We start from the raw sequence: 20,078 nt of genomic DNA on the forward strand, positions 1-20,078 counted from the left end.
ATTCTTTCAGCTTTGGCAATTCATAAGTATCTAGAAATCTTTCCATTCTTCTGTGTTTTCCATTCTATTAGAGTACAGGTTCTCAAAGTAGGTATTAATGATCCTCTGGATTTCTGATGGATCCGTTGTGACTTTACCTTTTTCATTCCTAATTGAATGGATCTAAGAGTTTTCTTTTATTTTTTTGATAAGTTTAGCTAAGGGTTTATCAATTGTATTTATTCTTTCAAAACCCAATTCTTTGATTCATTTATTTTTTTGTATTATTTTCTTAGTTTCCATTGCATTGATTTCTGCTCTAATCTTCATAATTTCCTCTCTTGTATGAGCTTTGGGTTTTTCTTGCTCTTCTTTTTCTAGGAGTCTAAGATTCATCATTAGGTTGTTCATTTGAGTTCTCTCTGTTTTCCTAGTGTGGGCATTCAATGCTATGAAGTTTCTATGTATAACTGCTTTCATTGTGTTCCATAGATTCCTGTATGTTGTTTTGGTATTATCATTTATTTGTAAAAATTGTCTAATTTCTTCTTTAATTTCCTCTGTGATCCTTTGATTGTTCAGCAGATTGTTGTTCAATTTCCATACGTTTGTGAAGTTCCTACAGTTTCTTATGCTATTTATGTCCAGCTTAATTGCACTGTGATCTTATAATATATAGGGGATAACTCCGATTCCTTTATATTTATTCAAACATGTTCTATGAGCTAGTACGTGGTTTATCTTGGAGAATGACCGATGTGCAGCCAAAAAGAATGTATATTATGATTTGGTAGGGTGGTACACTCTATAGATGTCTATTAAGTCCATATGTTCAAAAGCTTGGTTGAGTTCTAGTATTTCATTGTTGATTTACTGCCTAGATGATCTGTGTATTTGTAATAGTGGGGTATTGAGATCCCCCACTACAATTGTATTAGTACTTATTTGGTTTTTCATGTCACTTAGTATTTGTTTTAGATAGTTGGGAGCATTAATATTTGGTGCATATATGTTTATGATTGTCATCTCTTCCTCTTGAATTGTTCCCGTTACAAGGATGTAGTGGCCTTCTTTGTCTCTCTTAATGTGTTTAGGTTTGAAATTTACTTTGTCTGAAAATAAGGTAGCTACCCCTGCTTGTTCTGGGCTCCTGTCAAATGGAGAGTTGTTTTCCATCCTTTCACTTTCAGTCTATGGGCTTGTTTTTGCACTAGGTTTGTTTCTTGTATACAACATATTGTTGGATTTTGCTTCTTAATCCATTCTGCCAGTCTATTTCTCTTGATTGTTGAATTGAAGCCATTGGCATTGATGGTTATAACTGATATGTACTGACTTACTATTGTCATGTCGTTGTCCTTTTGTTGGCTCTTTTCACTCCCCCACTCCTTTTAGCTCCTTGCCTTTCCTATTTGATTTGGTCTGTTGGTCCTCATGGTGTTGTGACCTTCATTGTCTTTTTCTAAGATATGATTTAGAATTCCTTGTAGTGCTGGTTTGGTATTCATGAAGTTTCTCTGGTGTCCTTTGTCATGGAAGTAACTTACTTCCCCATCCACTTTGAAAGAGAGTTTTGCAGGATACATCAGTCTATGTTGGAGGTTGTTTTCTTTTAGGACTTGAAATACGTCCCTTGAGGCTCTTCTTGACTTGAGGGTTTGTGTTGAAAAGTCTGCTGTGATTCTGCTGGTCTTTGCTTTGCATGTGATTTTTTTTTTCCTCTTACTGCTTGTAGTATTTTGTTCTTCTGTTGGGTTACTGGAATCTTGATTATTACATGTCTAGGTGTAGATTTTTTTTTATCGTGGCTAGTTGGAGTCCTATATGCTTCACTTATCTGTATGTCTAATTCTTCCCTTCTCTTTGGGAAGTTTTCTGTCATTAATTATGTGAACAGCTTTTTAAAGTCATTTGTATTTTCTCCTGCTACTTCATGGATTCCTATCAGTCTTATGCTAGTCTTCTTTGCATCATCTAGGAGTTGTTGGATCGATTTCTTATGATCCCTTACTGTTTTTAAGAGACCTCTATTTTCATGATCACTGACTGCAATCCTATCTGCAATATCTGAGACTATCTTTGCATTCATTTGTTCTTTCAGTAGAGTTTTTAATCTCCTGGATATGTGTCTGAAACTATTTTATGGATTCCATTTCTTTCCTCTGTTGGCCATTAATTGTTTCCATTTCTTTCTTATGCTGGGCCTTCATGGCTTCTGTCATGGTCCTTAGCTCATGTATTTTTTGTCAGTTTCTGTTCTAGAGTCTCTACTAATGACTTTCATTTTGCTCACCATCTCTATGGTTATCTGGGAAATTATTTATATTTTGAATTTTTCTAGAGTCTGATTGATCTGTTTTGTTGCTTCCTGTGCTATGAGTTCAGGGTGTTCTCCTGGTTCACTGTCAGACTTTTCATCCTCTTTTGCCCTACTGTTTGCCATTGGTGAACTGGAAGTCTATTTTTGTGTCTTGCTTAAGATTTTTTTTCTCATTTTTATTTTTGTTTTTGGGTTGCCCTTAGTTTAATGCCTGGTTTGTTACTTAAATCTTCCTGATATAGTTATGTTGTAGCTTTTTTTTTCAGCTTTGAGTTTATTGGTACCTTTTAGGGATACAGTACAGTTACATTTAATGTTGGGATCTTGTACCTCTACATGACAAATCTTGTTTCTCATTTTTTCCCTTTGTCCCTGCCCTCCCTTCACCCCTTCCTCCCCTTTGAGCTTTTGAGTGCTTAATGACTCATAGACATTCTCATTTTCATAATATCAGAGAAGACAACTCATTAAATCTATCAAAATCCATTTTTCTAATTGATACAATCAACAGCACCATAGGATCAAGCACAACTTAGAAATTGACCACTTGTGGTAGTCATTACTATTGTCACCTTTAAACCATGTAAATTAAATTAAAATCAAGAAGCAGCCCAAAATATGTTTTCAGTTGATTAACTCTTAAATATAGCATCTTTACCATTTAGGATGGGGTCTTAGATAGAGTTAGGACGAGACGAGTAGATAAGTAAAAGAATTGGACAAGGTTTCAAGTGAAGCCAGAGAACCTAGAATGACCATACAATCTTTAGGAAACTGTTAAAGTCAAACATGAAAGACAGAATGCAAGAATAAGGACAAGGATACAACAATTTATCAGTAATAGGGGCACATTTTCCTTTGAAACTATTGACCCTTGAGTAAAGTAAAATGAGAGAAGAAAAGAACATAAGGATAAAAGAAACAATGATAAAAGAAGAAATCTGAGTTAAGGCATGAACAGGAACAGAAAGCAAGATGAGGAATAATATGGGGGAGCAAGAGACTGAGTTGGAAAAAGAGGACAGAAGAAAGAAAGAATTTGCAGAGTGGAATGAGGAAAAGAAAGAATAAATAAAGAATTTGAAGGGTCTCTTTCAGACTATATCTCAGCTGTCATAATATACAATGTGCACAGCCATGGGCAGAACTAAGACCTTTGATCTAAACTAGATTATGGCAGATCCCTGATATTAAGACTAATTTTGGGCTGCAAGGCCCAGATTGTTTTCTTTGACCTCTTGCAGGTTTGAACTCCACAAAGTTCTACTACAGGTTCCCTCTGCCCTGTCTTTGAAGATGTTCAAAGTGTGGAGCTCAGAAAAAGGCCCTTTATGACCACCTGTGCCTCTGCAGAGTGGATCCAAGGACTAGCACAATCAGAAGGACTGACAGCAGGTGGGGGGGAAGGATGGGAGTGTTGTAGGGGCACCCAGGCAGCAAACTAGTCCTCACCGATTGGGACCAGGCAGGTTGGAGGGAGAAGGGATCTCGGAGCATCTGTCCCAGACCTCCACCTCCCCGCTGGGTGCTGGTTGTGGTGCAGGTGGTGCTTTGTTTTATTTTTAATCTCATTGAATTCTTTAACTGGTGGATTTTTGTTTGATTCTTTTTTTAATCCCTATGTCTTTGCTGAATTTATCATTCAGATGATTTATTATTTCATCAACTTATTCATTTGTATAATCTTGTATCTTTCTGATACTGCTTAATATGGTTAGTTTTAATTACTCTTCATGTAACTCATAATTCTTTCTTTCTTTCTTTCAATGTCTTGCTATGTAGTTCAGACTAGGCTTGAATTCACTGTGGCTAAGGCTGACTTCAAACTGGGTAAATCTTGCTTTATCCTTGTAAGTTCTCAGATTACATGTCTCCATTGCCATGCTCAGTATATTTTTTGTTTCTTTTGAGGCAGTTATTGGAACATTAATGTGATTTGTTGGAGGTATCATGATTGTTTACTTTTCATTATTTCTTGTGTTTCTACATTAATATCTTTGCATCCAGTAGAACAGTAATTGCTTCCAAACTTTTCAGAATAGTCTTAACATGGGAAGAATCCCACTTGAAGATTGACCTGTGCACTCTGTTTACTTAGGGCACTGTGGCTTTCATTCCATAATGGCATAGTGATATCATATCCATGCCGCTTGTGCAGGTGTCAATGTGAGCAATAACTATGCATGCATTAGACATGTATACGACAGAAATTGTGGAAAATATGGTGATTATATGTTATTAGGGCATGGGCCTGTGGACTCCTTTAGCTCCTGTCTTCCTTAGAGAGGAGAGTCTGAGCTGAAGGTAACACTTTTTATATTGTATCTCACATGGCTTACAGGAAATCACAGTAGCAATGGGATCAAGGGCCCAGAAGCCTGAAGTAGCTGTGAAGTCATATTGTTGAGATCAGGGTCTTGAAAACTACTGTAGCACCAGATACTTGAAGTATAGATTTATTCTCTAAGGTGACAGTGAAGGAAGGTTTTTCTAGTAACAGTTGTTTGTTGCTTTGAGGCACATACAAACATCCCAAGACTGGCTTTTTGCTCTTGTTCTGATCCTAGGCAGCATGGTATAGAAATGGAAATACAGGATGCTTCAGAAGTCCATGCACAGGGAAAAGTATACAGTGACATTATAGTTCTCAAAAGCAGCAGGACAAAGAGGCATATAGCAAGCACCGAGGGATGAGGCACCACATAGTAATTATTTTGGACCCTGGAAAAGCAGGGCACTTCAAAGCTTTGTGAGTTCAGGTCCAGCAGCAGCAATGACCCAGGGATAACAAAATGACATGACTTCACGTTCTTGGTGGTAAGGAGCAGCATAACAGTGACACCATTTCCTTTATGAGGGATGTTTGAGCAGCTTGGATTGTGGAGAACTATTCCAGTTTCAGGTCAAAAGTGAGCAGAGGATGCCAGTGATTTAGCTCAGTGGTTCTGCTTCCTGCCTTGCAAGTGCAAGGTCCCAGGTTTGATCCTTGGTACAAAAGAAAATTGAGCAGAGGCTTTTTGGCCCAGAGGGCAGGTGGTACAACTCAGCCAAATTACTGATTCCTTGAGATACCTTTCAAATCACCTTTGGGCAGAGGACCCTAGGGAATAGGGTACTGCTTCATCTTTGGGTTGGAGGTGACAACTTATCTGGGTTTCAGGATGCCTGAAGTCCTTGGAACATAGAGCATTACCTCACTGGTGTTGTTAGTGGTCTAATTGCTATTGCATGCAGGAGACTTCAGGTACTTAAGGTGGGACATTTGCTGTAGTGCCAAAAGTGTGAATGTTTTAGTGTGCTAATGGTCTGAGGTCTTTGAGGAATGAGTGCTACTTCAGCTGTAGTGAAGGTGGTGCAATTACTCTGGTAGTTCTAGGCTATAGGTCCCTAGGGGTGAATAAACAGTTCATATAGGCCCTAAAGGGAAACTATAACAAAGATGGGGATGAGGGAATGGAGAAACACTAGGGTATCTTGCCATTGGAAAGTGTAGAGCTTAGCATCAGCTCTGTTTATGAATGGCATACTACCGGGTGAGTATGACACATTAATACCTAGGACTCAGAGGTGGAAGGGATACAGTGAGTGGCAACTTATTCTTGAAGTTGGATACACTCTAACAGCTACCTGAATTCCAAAACTGTACAAATCAATAAGGGCACAGGTCATCAGGGATAAAGCACATTACGTCTCTATCTGGGGGGGTGCTCAGTGGTGAACACAGGGAGCTCTCTCATCTAGTTTTAGAGCTTATCAGGACTGCAGTAGTCTCAAATAGTGAAGAATGAAGTTTTCCATGATGGTGACATTGGACTGCTTGTGTCTTCAGGCTTAGCTTTTTGCCGCAGGGAGAATTCTTTCCAAGTTGGAACCTCATACAAAGAGAGAGAATATTGTGTTACAGACAATATTTTTTTCTTTTATATAACACCATCCTGAATTTCTGTTTTCAATAGGATTTTTGTTGCTTTTTGGTGCTTTTCATTCTGTATTTTGTTTGAAATTTCTTTATTTGTTTTTTTATTTAGTTGTCAGTAAGAAGAGTACTAGGAGTGTCTGGTTGGCTATCTTGCTCATGAGTTTTGTTTTAAAAAAGCAGAGAAATAGGGTAGTTAGATAAATAGGAAAATGAGAGCTAGAGAGCAGTTTTTAAAGATGAGAGATATAGCATATCAGCATGATAGGAATGATAACTAGGCATGAATAAATTAATGATATGGGAAATATCATTTCCTAATATGATTTTCTAATCTGCTTCTTTAAAACCAGGGAGTGAAACTAAGGCCTTGTACAAGATGGACAAGTGTTATATCACAAAGCTATGTCACTAGCCTCTTCTGACCAGATCTTCTTCAAATTTTGAGTTCTGGATGGGGGTTTCTGTAAGTTATTCAGGGTAGCATTAAAGTTGCAATCTTATTGATTCAACCTTTTAAATAACAGGAATTAGTTATATACAAGTATGTGCCTCCACTAAGACAAAATGTTTGAGATATCATAGAGCTGCAAGAAACATGCCAAATGATGCAACTGACCTTAGGTAGGAGAAGAATATTTTTCAAAAATTAATGTTTATTCTAAACTTAATATGTGTCAGAGTGTAAGTTTTACTAAACCATTTCATTCTCATGGAATCCGTACTTTTGTAAGACTATTTTTTTCCAGTTTTCATGTGAGAAAACCAAGGCATGGAGGCTTTTGATTGTCCAAAATCATAAAGCATGGAAGTAAAGAAATGTAGAAGTCAACATATGTGGATACATTTAAAAATTGTTTGGTAGATTAATATTGGCCAATGACATTGATACATGTTTACATCAGTGTTCTCAAATAAATAAGAGCAGTGATGAGCAAGAGTAATGACAAAACTGTTGAAATTTTAAGAAGAGATGAGAAGATATGAAATACTTGTCTTTAAGAGTATAGAATTATGAAATGACAAGTGAAATAGAATTTCCAGTAGTGTTAATATCCCACATTTTATATTTATAGCAGTCAGCATGATTCTGTTGATTTGTCAGCTAAATGCTGCCACTCAATCCTGTTGTACAGTAGATAATGAGGGCAGTTCAAGTAGATTTGGTGATTTGCTGAATGAGTATAATAAAAATGAAACCAAAAGTATTATGAAAATAGTGATTCTAGTGATGAATCAAGGAATCTATATGGGTAGTATGAAGGTAAGTACATATGGGGGTTGATGAACAGTGCAAAACCCCTAGCACCAGTGAATTAAAGACTTAGCTGAATTTGAAGAAACATAAATCTATACAAAAATGATATAAATATCTTAAACAGCTGTGATTAGATTATTAAAGTAGAACTACCCACTTCCAATTCTGATATCAATATTGCTATTGGACACCAAAGTGAATGTGTGATAAACTACCATGTGCAAAGTATTAAAGCTAAATTTCCTCAATTCTTGAATTTCCGGACTCTTTTGAAGATTGTAAAGAAGAATGAGGATAAAGAGGAGAATTTATGAGATTATTTTTGAGAGATTTTTCACTGCTATGAGTTCCCACATTTCCTGAAATGGGTAGATGTGGGAAGGCTCTACTTCTTTTCATAAAGCTTAGTGATGAGACTTTCATGGGAAAACTTAGCTTGAAATATGTTTCTATCAGTTGAAAGAACACAGAGGGCTGGTGCTTGGCATGCATATGAGGCAGCTAGATCAGGTTTGAAAAATAAAATATAGTGGTGAGAGACTGGAAAGGATTGGTGATGCTCACTGAACAAGCAGCCCTGGAATGCCTTAAGCTGTACTTGGGAGTAGATTCTAGTCAGAGTTCAGAATATCAGAATGGTGATAGAAATGCTGCTGGTATTCTAACAAAAAAAAAATGCTGCTGGTAAATACCAGACTCAAGGTATTTCTGCTGGAATGAAAGGCTGCAGTGGCTACCAGACTCCAGCTTTTTTGACTAAAGCCCAGCTGTTGCGTACTTTTACTGCCTTAAAATTTTCCCCAGTCTGTTAGAATATAAATTTTCCAGTAACAATGCAAATTGTTCTGGCCAAGAAAAAGAAACATGAAAGACTTGTTACATATCTTTATGATCTCCCTTGTGTACCTCTGGAAAGAGATAAAGACAAAAAAGAAAAGAAAAGATGGAAAGCAGGGTCACACTGGGAGTGTGTCCAAATCAGAGAAAAACCATAGACGTACTCCACTCTGGAGTCAATGTGAAGACATGCTCTATTTCCCAGAGTGAGAAGCATCCAGGGCTGTAACTCTCCTATGTTTCTTTGTCATGGCCAGAACAAATATCATCGTTACTGGAACATGGCGATTCTTACAACAGAATGCCAAGTAAAAGGGAATGAGCAGACCCACTTGTGGCTGAAAGAGATTTTCCCAGGTTTGGTATTTTGCAAGAAGGGAAAAAAGTAAATGAACCAGGCTTGGTTCTTCAAAAGATAGACTCCAATATTCCTACGTCTCCTTTAGATCAGTCAGGAAGAGGCTTTTGGTCCCTGGATAGGCAGGATCAACATTCCTCCTGAGCTCAAAGCAGTTACTGAGGACTGAACATAGGCTTTCTGCAACCCCTTAAGAGTAAGTGACCAAAGTCTCAGAGGGAGAAGATGAAATATAATACAATAAAATAAAGTAGGTAGAAAGGAGACCAAGAAATCAAGGATATAGGGTTGTACTTTTAAAGAAAAACTGCAGCTTCAGAATTCAAGCCTAGTTTATTTACCTTTTTTCCTTCTCCAAAAAGAGCAAACCTAGACAACTCCCTTTCAGCTACAAGAGGATCTTTTCCCCTTTTACTTGCAATGGTCCTTTCACCCACGAAGCGACCATCTTTTGTCATTTCCCATAGGAGTGGCTCGCTAAGAGTGGGCTCTGCTCTCCCACCCTCTGAGACTAAGACTGAGATTGAAACTAAGACTAAGACAATAGATTATTGAATTTCAAAGACCTCCCAACACATAAAAGATCCCAAGATCCCAAATGTATGGTGCCTCATTTGTTTGATCACCTGCACTCCTTTCTTGAGTGTGTCCTATATCTCCCTATAATAATTTTTTCTCATGCCATCTTTGAAAAAATGTTTTGAGTTTAGCCAGAAAAATACCTCAACCAAATTTGCAGGCTGAATACCGAATAGTTTCTCTTATGTGAAAAACTATAATAGTACACAAGATCATAATGGGATAATTAAGAGTGTGAAATAGTAAGAAAAGGGCTAAAGGTGTAGGGAAAATGGGAAGGGTAGGGGAAAGGAAATAAGGGAAAAGAAAAAATATGAGAAAATGAAAAAATGGAAATAAAGAATTTGTCAATGGTGAGGGGAGGAGGGGGTAAAGGGACAGCAGGGACAAGGGGAAAAACTGAGAACCAAGACCTGTTATGTGAATGTACAGGATCCCAGTAATGAATGTAGCTGTATTGTAGACATAGATTATACCAATAAACTCAATAAAAAGAAAAAAAACAAATTTGCAGCCTGTGTAGATGACAGAGAGAAATTTGTCATTGAAAAGATTCATAAGAAAAAGCCAAATATTTCAGAAGAGGACAATAGAAAAGATGGCCTGAAGACATCTCAATAAATATCAGGACTCCACCCTATTTTGCCTCAAAATTGCAAAAGTGAAGAGCACCATGTTCCAGAATGGCAGCATCCTAGGGAAATTGTTTTAAGCAATTTGGTTTATAGTCACTTGATCCCTTCAGCCAAGAGAGAAGGAAGCCTGGATACTGCTCCAGCTGGCAGCAGACCTTGGCATCATCCACATGGTGTTGGTTTTAGGTGCATGCAGAATGCAAGAGTTGTGGGGTCAGGAAGGCTTCCACCCAGATTTCAGAGAAAGGCTTGGGAGGCCAGGCCTTGTACTCCTGTGAGGGCAATGTGTGAAACTGTGAGTGTGAATCCAAAGGTGGTGTAAAGACCCCAGAAATTGTGAGAAGCCACAAATGTGGATGGTCTGAAGAAAACTGCAAAGAACAAATTTGCCCAAGAGAAAAGCTATTGGAGCTACAACCACCAGAAGTGCCATAGGGTTGGAGCCATTCAAGCCCTTTGGAATTCACACTGCCACAGATTGCCTCAGATGGTGGACATGAAACTAAAGAATTTAGTGTTTGCCCTGCTGGATTTGCAAGTGCTTTGTTTCCATTCCTTCCTATTCTCCTATTTGGAGTGGTAATGTTTATCTTGTGCAATTGTATGTTGGAAGTGTTTAACTTTCTTTTCATTTGTACAGGGACTCACAGCTAACAGTTTTCCTTAAAACTCATTGGAGACTTTAGACTAGGGCTTTTCAACAATATTGAAACTGTTAGTACATTGGCAACAGCATTCAGGGTGTGTGATTACTAAATTAGTCCACTGATTATTTTGGCATATTTTTTGATAGGATTAAGGGTCCCTCACCCTGAGTGTGCTACTCATCCTAAGAAAGGGTAGCCTGGACACAATATGAAGGAACAGAATTTGTTGCTGCTGCTTGCTGCACTAGTTTGCTTCTTCACTAGTTTGTGATGCCTCTCTGTCATACCTCCCTGCCTTGTTGCCAGCCAACTATGGACTGAAACCTTTACAAACTGGAAGTCAAATAAAACTTTTCTCCTTTAATTTTGGGGTGTTGGATATTTTGTTTAAACAATGAGAAAAGTAACCAAGGCACAAGATATCCTTGAGAATTGTTTGTGTGATGATTTGGTTGTCATGAACTTCTAACCATACGCTTTGTCATTGATATCACTTATTTCTCCATCAGTTTTGAAATATAGTATAATAGGACATTAGGTTGGGTTGGAAGTAGTTTTTCTTTTATGGCTTCAAACACTTCACTCCAAGCTCTTGTGGCCAATAAGGTTTATGTCAAGAAGTCTTCTGTAATTCCAATGTTTTTTTTCCTTTATATGTGATTCATTGCCCTTTTCTAAAGCTTTTAAATTTTTTTTCATTTTTCTTCTGAGATTGTGACTATGATGTGTCATGGAGTTCTTTTCTATTGTGGCCAGTTGGGTTTCTGTACACCTCACTAATCTTATGTTAAATTATTTCTATATATTTGGAATCATTTCTGCTATTACTGCTATAATCAATTTTTAAGGCTATTTGCATTGTCTTCTGGATTTTATTAATTCCAGTCATCCTCAGATTAGTCTTCCTTGTGTCATGTAGCTCCTCTTGGCTGCATTTTCCATGTTCTCTTGTTTTTAAGGAATCTTTGAAAATATGGTTACCTGGGTTAGCTCTGTGTTTTAGTTCTTACAATATATTCTCACATTAGTCAGTTCTAGTGTTCATATTTGCAAAGCAATTTTTTTAACTTTTGGATTTCATTTTGTACTCTGAGTTCATTATGTACCATAATTATTTGTATTGTTCTATTTAGCTCAGCTAGCTATTAATATGCTCCAAATGACTTTGATCATTTTCTTTGTTATGTCCATTATCTATTAATTATATATAATATTTAAGCTTACAGAGCACCTTAGTAAAATTTTTGTCTCCTCTTTAATCATTTTGTATAATTCAGTTGTTTGCCTTTTGATTTTTCCTCATCAATGCTCTGTGGTTCCTCTGGGGTAGTTGGGAGTTTGGGGAAGCCTTTTCTTGCCTTGTTTTCTCATGTTTCCATGTGTGTGTGTGTGTGTGTGTGTGTGTGTGTGTGTGTGTGTGTGTGTTAAGGTTTGTAGGTTTATTATAGTGGAAAGTCTTGGTTGCTAGTATGGACATGTCTTTCATTAGCACTCTAAGCATGGCTAACTATATGCCTTCTTCTGTTCCAAGATTCAAATACCATTGCTTATTTGGGAAGGAGGAGTTAAATGTAATTGTTCCACACCCCATTCTCCAGTAATGAACCTCAGTTACTTTTGATGGCACAAAGAAAACCAAGATATTGACATACCATATAAATAAATTCATAACAACAACTATGGTACCCTGTAAATAGCAATAAATCAGTAACTATAATTGAGTAAAAACAAACTGGATATTTGCATAACATAAGGCTACCACTGTACTACCATTAACAATTGAGAAGATATTTGTTTATATAGAATCAATAAACTAAGCCAAGTATTGACCGACAATAAATATTTACTGAATGCAGCAATTATACTATCATTAACAATAGAAAATGATTAAAAATAATACCTAGATTGGTTCAAATGGTATAATTGATAATGTGAAATAGGAAGTAAAGGTCTAAAGGAGAAGGGAAAGTGGGAAGGGTAAGGGAAGGGAAATAAGGGAAAAGAAAAAAATGTGAAAAAGGGAAAAAATGGAAACAAAGTCTTTGTAAATGGGACAGGGTAAAGCGGGTGAAGTGAGGGCAGGGGAATGGGGAAAGATAAAAACCAAGATATATCATATAAATGTACAAGGTCCAAAGATCAATGTAACTGTATCGTTTACCTTAAATGTACCAATAAACTTAATGGCATAAAATATTTCCTAGAATTAACTAAATATCTATTAATAAAACTTAATAGTGGGATAGGGATTTAGCTCTGTGGTTCTGCCACCTGCTTTGCAAGCACAAGGTCCTGAGTTTGATCCCTGATACAAAAAAAGAATTCCAATAAAACTTAATAGTAATATGAACCAAGATTAAGAATGTTTGAAAGGAAAAAATGAAAAAAAGTAAAATTTAAAAAATAAAGTAAATAAGATGAGAATGAGAGAAAAGTGAGAAAATGGATTGTATTAGAAGTAAAGGAAATTGACATAATTAGATGAAAGTAATAGAAAAGAACAAACATAAAGAGAAAAGAAAAAAAGCAAAAGAGAGAAAGAAGAAAATAATTTTTAGAAACACCCATATCCCCCCCTAAAAATAGTGAAGAGGAAAAATGCATCCAAAATTTTGCTCAATATTTTTGAAGTTCTTTCCAAAGTCTGCAGTATTGAAATCCACAAGACACGAGAGAGAAAGACAGTGAGTTACTACTAAGATCTACTGTTTCCATACTAACATTTTTGTGTGTGAACAGCGAGTTCTATGAAAATTTTCTTTCTGGGTATAGTTATTCAGTGGTTGTCCATTGTAGGGATACAGTCGCTCCCAGATTCCATGTTTCACTGTGTGCCCACACTTGGTATGGTATCTGAGCATGTCTCTGTTTGGGGCCTGCCCCCCTGCATAGCTGTTGTCTGGGAGGGCCTTTGGCTGGGGGCTATGCACCTAAGTCTCTGGTGTCTGGGCAGGCTTTTGTCTGGGGTCTGTGTGCACTTACCAATGGTATCTGGGTGGGCCTATGGCTGGGACCTGTGGGCACTGGTGTCTGGGAAAGGTCCTGGCTGGGACCTTCACACCCATGCCACTCTGGTCCATAGGCTTCTCACTATACAAATGGTATCTGGGAGGGCCTCTGACTGTTGCCTGCATGCCTGAACACTGTTACCTAGGTGGGTCCAAGCCTGGATTGTGTATAGATATAAGATTTCATTTATCTTTTCATCTGTTGATATGCATAGGCTGTTTCCAAGATTTACCTAATATGAATTGTGTCACTAAAAACATGAGTATGCATACATCATTATTGTATGTTGCATTTAATACTTGTTGAAAGATACTTAAGAGGGGAATATCTTGATCAAATGGAATTTATAGTTTTAGCTTTATTTGACGTATCAAAATACTGATTTCTATATCGACTGTAACAATTTACAGTCCCACCAAGAGTGCAGAAAGGTTGCTTTTATCCTCACAGCATTGCTACCATTTGTTATTGGTTGATTTCTTGGTGATAGCCATTGTTTCTGTAGTGAGATGCAATCTTAGTGTTGTTTTTTTTGCAATTCTTAAATGGCCAGTGATGTTGAACATCTTTGATATATATAATCTGTTTATATTTCTTCATCTAAGAAATGTCTATTCATTTCAGATGCCATTTTTGGATTGGGTCTTTAAATTTAAGGGTTATGATTTTTTAGAGTTCCTTGTATTTACTAGGTATCAGTCCTTTGAGAAGTAGTTAGCAATTTTTTTCCCATTCTGTAGGTTGCCTCCTCATTTTGTTACTGGTTTCCTTTGCTATGCATAAGCAGTTTCATTTGATGGGATCCCATTTGTTGACTATTTGTATAATTTCTTATGGGACTAGGGTTTTGTTCAGAAAGTCTTTACCAGCCCCTATGTCTTTATGTGTTTTACCTATATTGTCTTCTAGCAAATTAAGTTTTTCTGTTCTAATGTTTAGACTGTTGATCAATTTTTATTATAGTTTAGTACATTATGAGAGATATGTGTCTAAGTCCCACCTTAGGCATATGCATAGCTAGTTTTCCCAGCAGTATTTGTTAAAGAGGCCATCCTTTCTCCAGGAAAGAGATTTGAACCTTTGTCAAAAATAACATAGCTGAGTGTGCTTACAGTTATTTCTCTATGCTCTATTCTATTCCATTAATCCACAAGTCTCTTTTTTCTATTAGTATGATGTTTTTATCACTGTACCTCTGTAGTATAATTTGCAGTCCAGAATTGTGATGCCCCTAGACTTGTCATTGTTGCCTCAAATTGCTTTTGCTGTTCTAGTACTCTGCTGGTTCCATGCGATTTTTAGGATTGCCTTGTCAAATTCTGTAAGGAATATTATTGTTATTTTTATTTGGATTGCTTTAAATATATGTAACATTTTTGGAAATATGGCTATTTTGACAATGTTTTTTCTGCTTATCCAGAATAGGGGATCTTTCCTTTTGCTGATATCCTCTTCAATATCCTTTTACATAGTACTATAGTTTTCATTGTAGAGGTCTTTCACTTTCATGGCTAAGTTAATTCCTAAGTATTTCATTTTTCTTGATGCAATTTTGAAGCATATTTTTCCATAATTTCCCTCTCAGTGAATATGTTATTATTGTTCATGAATGCTATTAATTTTTGAACATTGACCTCATATCATGCTGTACTCCCAAATTTTGATATTAGTTCTGGACATCTTTTGATGGAGTTTTGGGGACCTTCTATGTAGAGGATGACATCATCACCAAATAATGATGAATCAACTTCTTCCTTCCTTATCCATATTCCTTTTATTTCTTTCTCTTGTCATGTTACTCTAGCTGTGTCAAGAGCTATAATGAATAGAATTAGTGATAGACATGCTTCTCTTTTTCCTGATTTTAGTGACAGATATCATCTTCTTCCTTATTTTAGAGAGAAAGGTTTCAATTTCTCTCCATTTAGTATGACGTTGGTTCTTGTTTTGACATAGTTGGCTTTTATTATGTTGAAATAATGTCTTTCTATAGCTATTTTCTTCAAAATTTTTAATCATGAGTGGATTTTGGATTTTGTTAATTGTGTGTGTGTGTCTATTGAGTTGATCATAAATTTTTGACCTTCTGTTTATGTGATATATTACATTTATTAATTTGAACATGTTGAACCATCCCTACATCCATGGAATAAATCTTACTTGGTCATGATGCATGATATTTTTGATGATTTGCTGTATTCTGTTTACCAGTAACTTATTGAGGATTTTTGCAGCTGTGTTCATTAAAGATTATTAGGCTGTAGGCCTGTTTGTGGTTGAGTCATTTTCTGGTTTGGGGTCAGAATAGTGCTTGCTTCTAGGAACAAATTTGGGAGTTATACTTTCTTTTTTTCCCATTGAGTTTTGGTACATTTTAGGTATACAGTACAGTTACATTCATTATTGGGATCTTGTACCTTTACATGACAGGTCTTGTTTCTCATTTTTCCCCTTGTACCTGCCCTCCCTCACCCCCCTCCCCTCCCCATTTACAAACACTTTATTTCCATTTTTTCATTTTGTCATATTTTTTTCTTTTCACTTATTACCTTTCCCCCATCCTCCTACCATTCCCACTTTCCCTACACCTTTAGCCTTTTTCTTCCTATTTCACATTGTCTGTTATCTCATTAGGATCTTATGTACTAAGGAGTACTGGCTTTAGATCTTCTTTATTATTTTGTAGAATTTGGCTGAACATTGAATTACATAATAAGTTCTGACAGTTGGAGGGAACACAACCTTTATGCAAGTGTAACTTTTAACTGTTTTACTCCTCCTGATCTTTTTATATCAGCTATCAATCCATAGTACTGAGCAGATATTTATACGTTATTCCAGGCAAGGCAATTAGGGGTCTGTATATCTCCCTCCCAATCCAGGACAGAGGTATTTATTAGCCTGTAAGAGTCGTCTTTGGCTTTACAAATTTCCACAGGGCAGAGCCTGAAAGGCATCAAATTTAATGATCTGAGATTCTGAGGTTTGGACTATGTTTATTACCAGCCTAATGACATTAATTACCCCATTTTCCAGGTTTTAAAAATACTGTTCCATTATTAACTTCCAGTCTTTTCCTGGCCATAAATTATTAAACTGCTCAGCTGAAACAGGCATAAGAGGGATGCCCTCTTCATAATTAAACTTTTAAAGAATTTGGCCTTACAGGGTCCTGAAATGATTTATATACTTCCATTTACTTTGCTCCACCCCTTCTTGAGTTACCCCTACTAGTCCCTTAGCTCAAGTATAGTTAATCTACCCTTTTTCTACTATTCATATTGTGGTCTTGGTAGTCAGGAGAACCTGATAGAGGACTTCCCAATTCAGCTGGAGCTCTTCCTCTTTCCATGTCTTTATCAACACCAGATAACTAGGTAGAAATTGATGAACTGCAAACTCCAAAGTTGGGGTCTGGGATAGACTTTTCAACCCAAGGGATTATAAGGTGGAGGATATGGCCAGGTAACAATTTCTTTAAAAATTGATCCTTGGTTTTCATAGTGGGGAGGTTTGTAAATCATGCATAGAAGCGCATATAGCAGTTCAAAGTGGGGACAGACCTGTATCCTTTCTTGGAGCAGTGCTGGTCCTATGAAGTGTTATTGGAAGATATTTAGTCCAGCACAGTTTGTTCTCTAAGATTAGTTTAGTGATATGTTTTTAAGGATTTGCTTCATCCTCTCCACCTTTCTAGAGGTGGGAGTGGTGCCAAGGAGCATGGTAATCGCCATTAAAGTTTAAACTACCCATGATCCTTTTGAAGCAACTTTGAAGTGAATCGTCATTGTCTGAAATAACATTTTCTATTAGGCCAAATCTAGATATAATCTGTTCTAAAAGAATTGTGGTAATATTATCAGCAGTGACAGTTCAAAAGAGGGAAGGCTTCTACACAGCCAGAGAAGTGATCAACTATTACTAGTAAATATTTGAGCCTTCTCACCTTGGGCATTTCTATAAAGGCCACTAGAATCATTTGAAATGTCATTAGCCTAAGATGTCTCCCTTTCACTTTATACTTTATGACCGCTCCCTTATTTATTCTTTGCCATGTCACACATCTTTTGCAGACATGTTTTCAATGTTATAAAAACTTAGGCAGCTATAGGTTCTGAGTATTGCATCACACATAGCCTGGGGTACCTAGAGACTTCTCTTATGAAGTATGGACATGAATTGACACATTAAGGGTTTGTTTACCCTTCCGTCTGTTAGTACCCATCTTTGATCATCAGTTTGAATAGCTCTAAGGATTTTTAACACCCTTTTTTCTCCTTTGTGTCTCCTTATCTTTTTTTGTACATCAATTTGTTAATATAAAAAAAAATCTGCTTCAGAAAGTATAAAAACATTGTTATAATGTCATGTGCACCAGACAATCCAATCTGTGTAGCCCCAACATCTGTCCATCCTGTGCCAATACTACGGACTGTCTGCACCATGTTCTGAGTGACATACAACTCTGCCAACTTCAGATGTCCATTTTGGTTTTGATGGATATCTTCAGGGTCACTTTCTGAAAATCTTGGATGAACGTCAGGAAGTAGAAAATGAAACCAAAGGCTGCAGTCCATTCGCAGATTGCGCTGACAAGGTGATAAACATAATCTTTTTCTTTTGGATTCCACTTCAGCTTGGTGATTGAAATCATGGACGCACAGGCAATCATGGGGAGGACAGCTGTGCAGGATACCACAGAAATGGCCATCCTCACATGGCACATGGACAAGCTGTTCCACTGGGGGCAAGTCTTGTAGGAGATGAGGGACTGCAGGAGGATGTACATCACACCACACAGGGAGGCCAGCAGGGTGCCGCTGTGGTGCACCAAAGGCATGGTCAGCTCCTGAAAATTGGCCACTATTCCGATCCCGATGCAGCCCACCAGGCCAAGGACTAGCGATGCCAAGTTAAAGATGGGCGTGCTGAAATAGCTAGTTTCATTCTGCTTCTCCAATATTTTATATCTCATGTAGATTGTGGCTGTGCCAAGAAATGTAGAAAAGTTTATCATTAATGCAAAAATACAACTCTCTGGAGGGGTTGCCCCTGTATCACTGATGTAGGGCAGGAAGGGATTCACATGTCCGGAGAGCACGGCCACAAGGTAGGAGATGATGACTGCTGCCGCTGACCAGGTCACCAAGAAGAAGGGGACGAAGGCCATGCCCCACAGGAAGCACCACATGGCAGGATGCAGTTGCTGTGGGTAGCCTGGAGACACAGGCTTCAAGCAGGACAGGATAGGTGGAGTATTCAGGGACCAGTGGAAGAGGACCAGGAGATGGGTGGGGAGGGCTGCTGCAACACTGTGATGTCACAAAGTGTGACACTGGGCACTGGTAGGTCACAGGGCCCTGGCCTGAAGTTTCTCTGCGATATTATTTTTTAGATACATTATAGGAAATGTAGAAAATTTAAAAACAATAAACCTAACCAGTTTCATTACCATCTAGTTGAAGTTAATCATTATTAGCATCTTAATAGACTTAAAAATCATTATGTTAATTTTATTAAATTTAGTCATTAAAATACCATCATATAATGAAATTAGCATGAATTTCCTCTATTTTTACATAGTCCAATTTCCGAGTAAATAAACTTGGCTAATATAGAGCAAATGGATCTTAATTATTCTGAAGTTAGACAAATTGCATCTTTTCAATCCAAGTTATTCATATCACTCAGCAACTGTAACTTCAAAGAATGAATAGACCAAGATTAGGAAGTATATTACCTCTTCTGAAGCTTCCACACACTGTCACAATGTATTCAAAATCCAGGTTTTTAACTTCACTTAGTACAATATCCTAATAGAAGAAAAATTAAATCAATATTCCAAAAATGGCTTTCCATGGTGACACTCTCAGTACTAATCAAAGAAAACAATTCAGTACACTCTTTCTTGAATTTGTAACATCTTTTCACAAGGGATTCTTTTTACAAAGTCCTCTAAATATTTTAGCCCAATTCATTGAGGATGGTTCAATTTAACTTCATTTTTCCTGAGATCTTCTAATGTTTTAATTCCTTCATCTACAATCTTCCTTGCACCTGATAGACAAATGTCACTAACTCAAGTCATGAAATTGATGGACGAACTGATGTCATCTTGCCAAATCTTTTCCAGTTTGTTCAATTTTTCAGTAGTTAAAAACTTATCAGTTTTTTTTTCTGCAATTTTTGTTCCTACTTCAGGCACTTTCTTGGCTTCTGCTCTACTCTTCATTTTGTGTGGGTACTTGGCTATAACTGATGCCGTTTTTCTGTAAGCGCTGTACTTATGAATAGCCTGGCATATATTCTTCTGAAAGTTTGTGAGTTCTGTGATCATGTCAGTGATTCCCCCAGTAAGGGTCTCCTGTGGTGCCTTCTGTTTACTCATAGTGGCCTGCAGGAGAACCCCAGGTGTCATGCACCTATGCCTGAACCCCTCTCCCAATCATACAGAGGGACAGATACTTGAAGCAGGAAGGAGTCACCCAGTGCAGTAGAGTGGGTGAAACCCCTGAACCATATTTTCCTGTTTTGTGAACT

General features: G+C 37.3%; 1 protein-coding gene across 1 annotated transcript; it reads right to left on the reverse strand.

Annotated features, from left to right (window-relative positions):
• Positions 1-18,012: 18,012 nt before the first annotated feature.
• On the reverse strand, positions 18,013-18,729 carry LOC104854380 (DNA damage-regulated autophagy modulator protein 1-like). Its single transcript, XM_033760488.1, has one exon. The coding sequence runs from the start codon at positions 18,727-18,729 to the stop codon at positions 18,013-18,015; it is 717 nt and encodes a 238-aa protein (XP_033616379.1).
• Positions 18,730-20,078: the final 1,349 nt, after the last annotated feature.

The sequence above is a fragment of the Fukomys damarensis genome, unplaced genomic scaffold, assembly GCF_012274545.1.
Source record: "Fukomys damarensis isolate Sample0158 unplaced genomic scaffold, DMR_v1.0_HiC HiC_scaffold_39, whole genome shotgun sequence".
NCBI classification, from domain to species: Eukaryota; Metazoa; Chordata; class Mammalia; order Rodentia; family Bathyergidae; genus Fukomys; species Fukomys damarensis.

Bases quoted from the DNA above. Each gene is read 5' to 3' on its own strand.
- LOC104854380 (XM_033760488.1), bottom strand. From the start codon at position 18,729: ATGTGGTGCTTCCTGTGGGGCATGGCCTTCGTCCCCTTCTTCTTGGTG.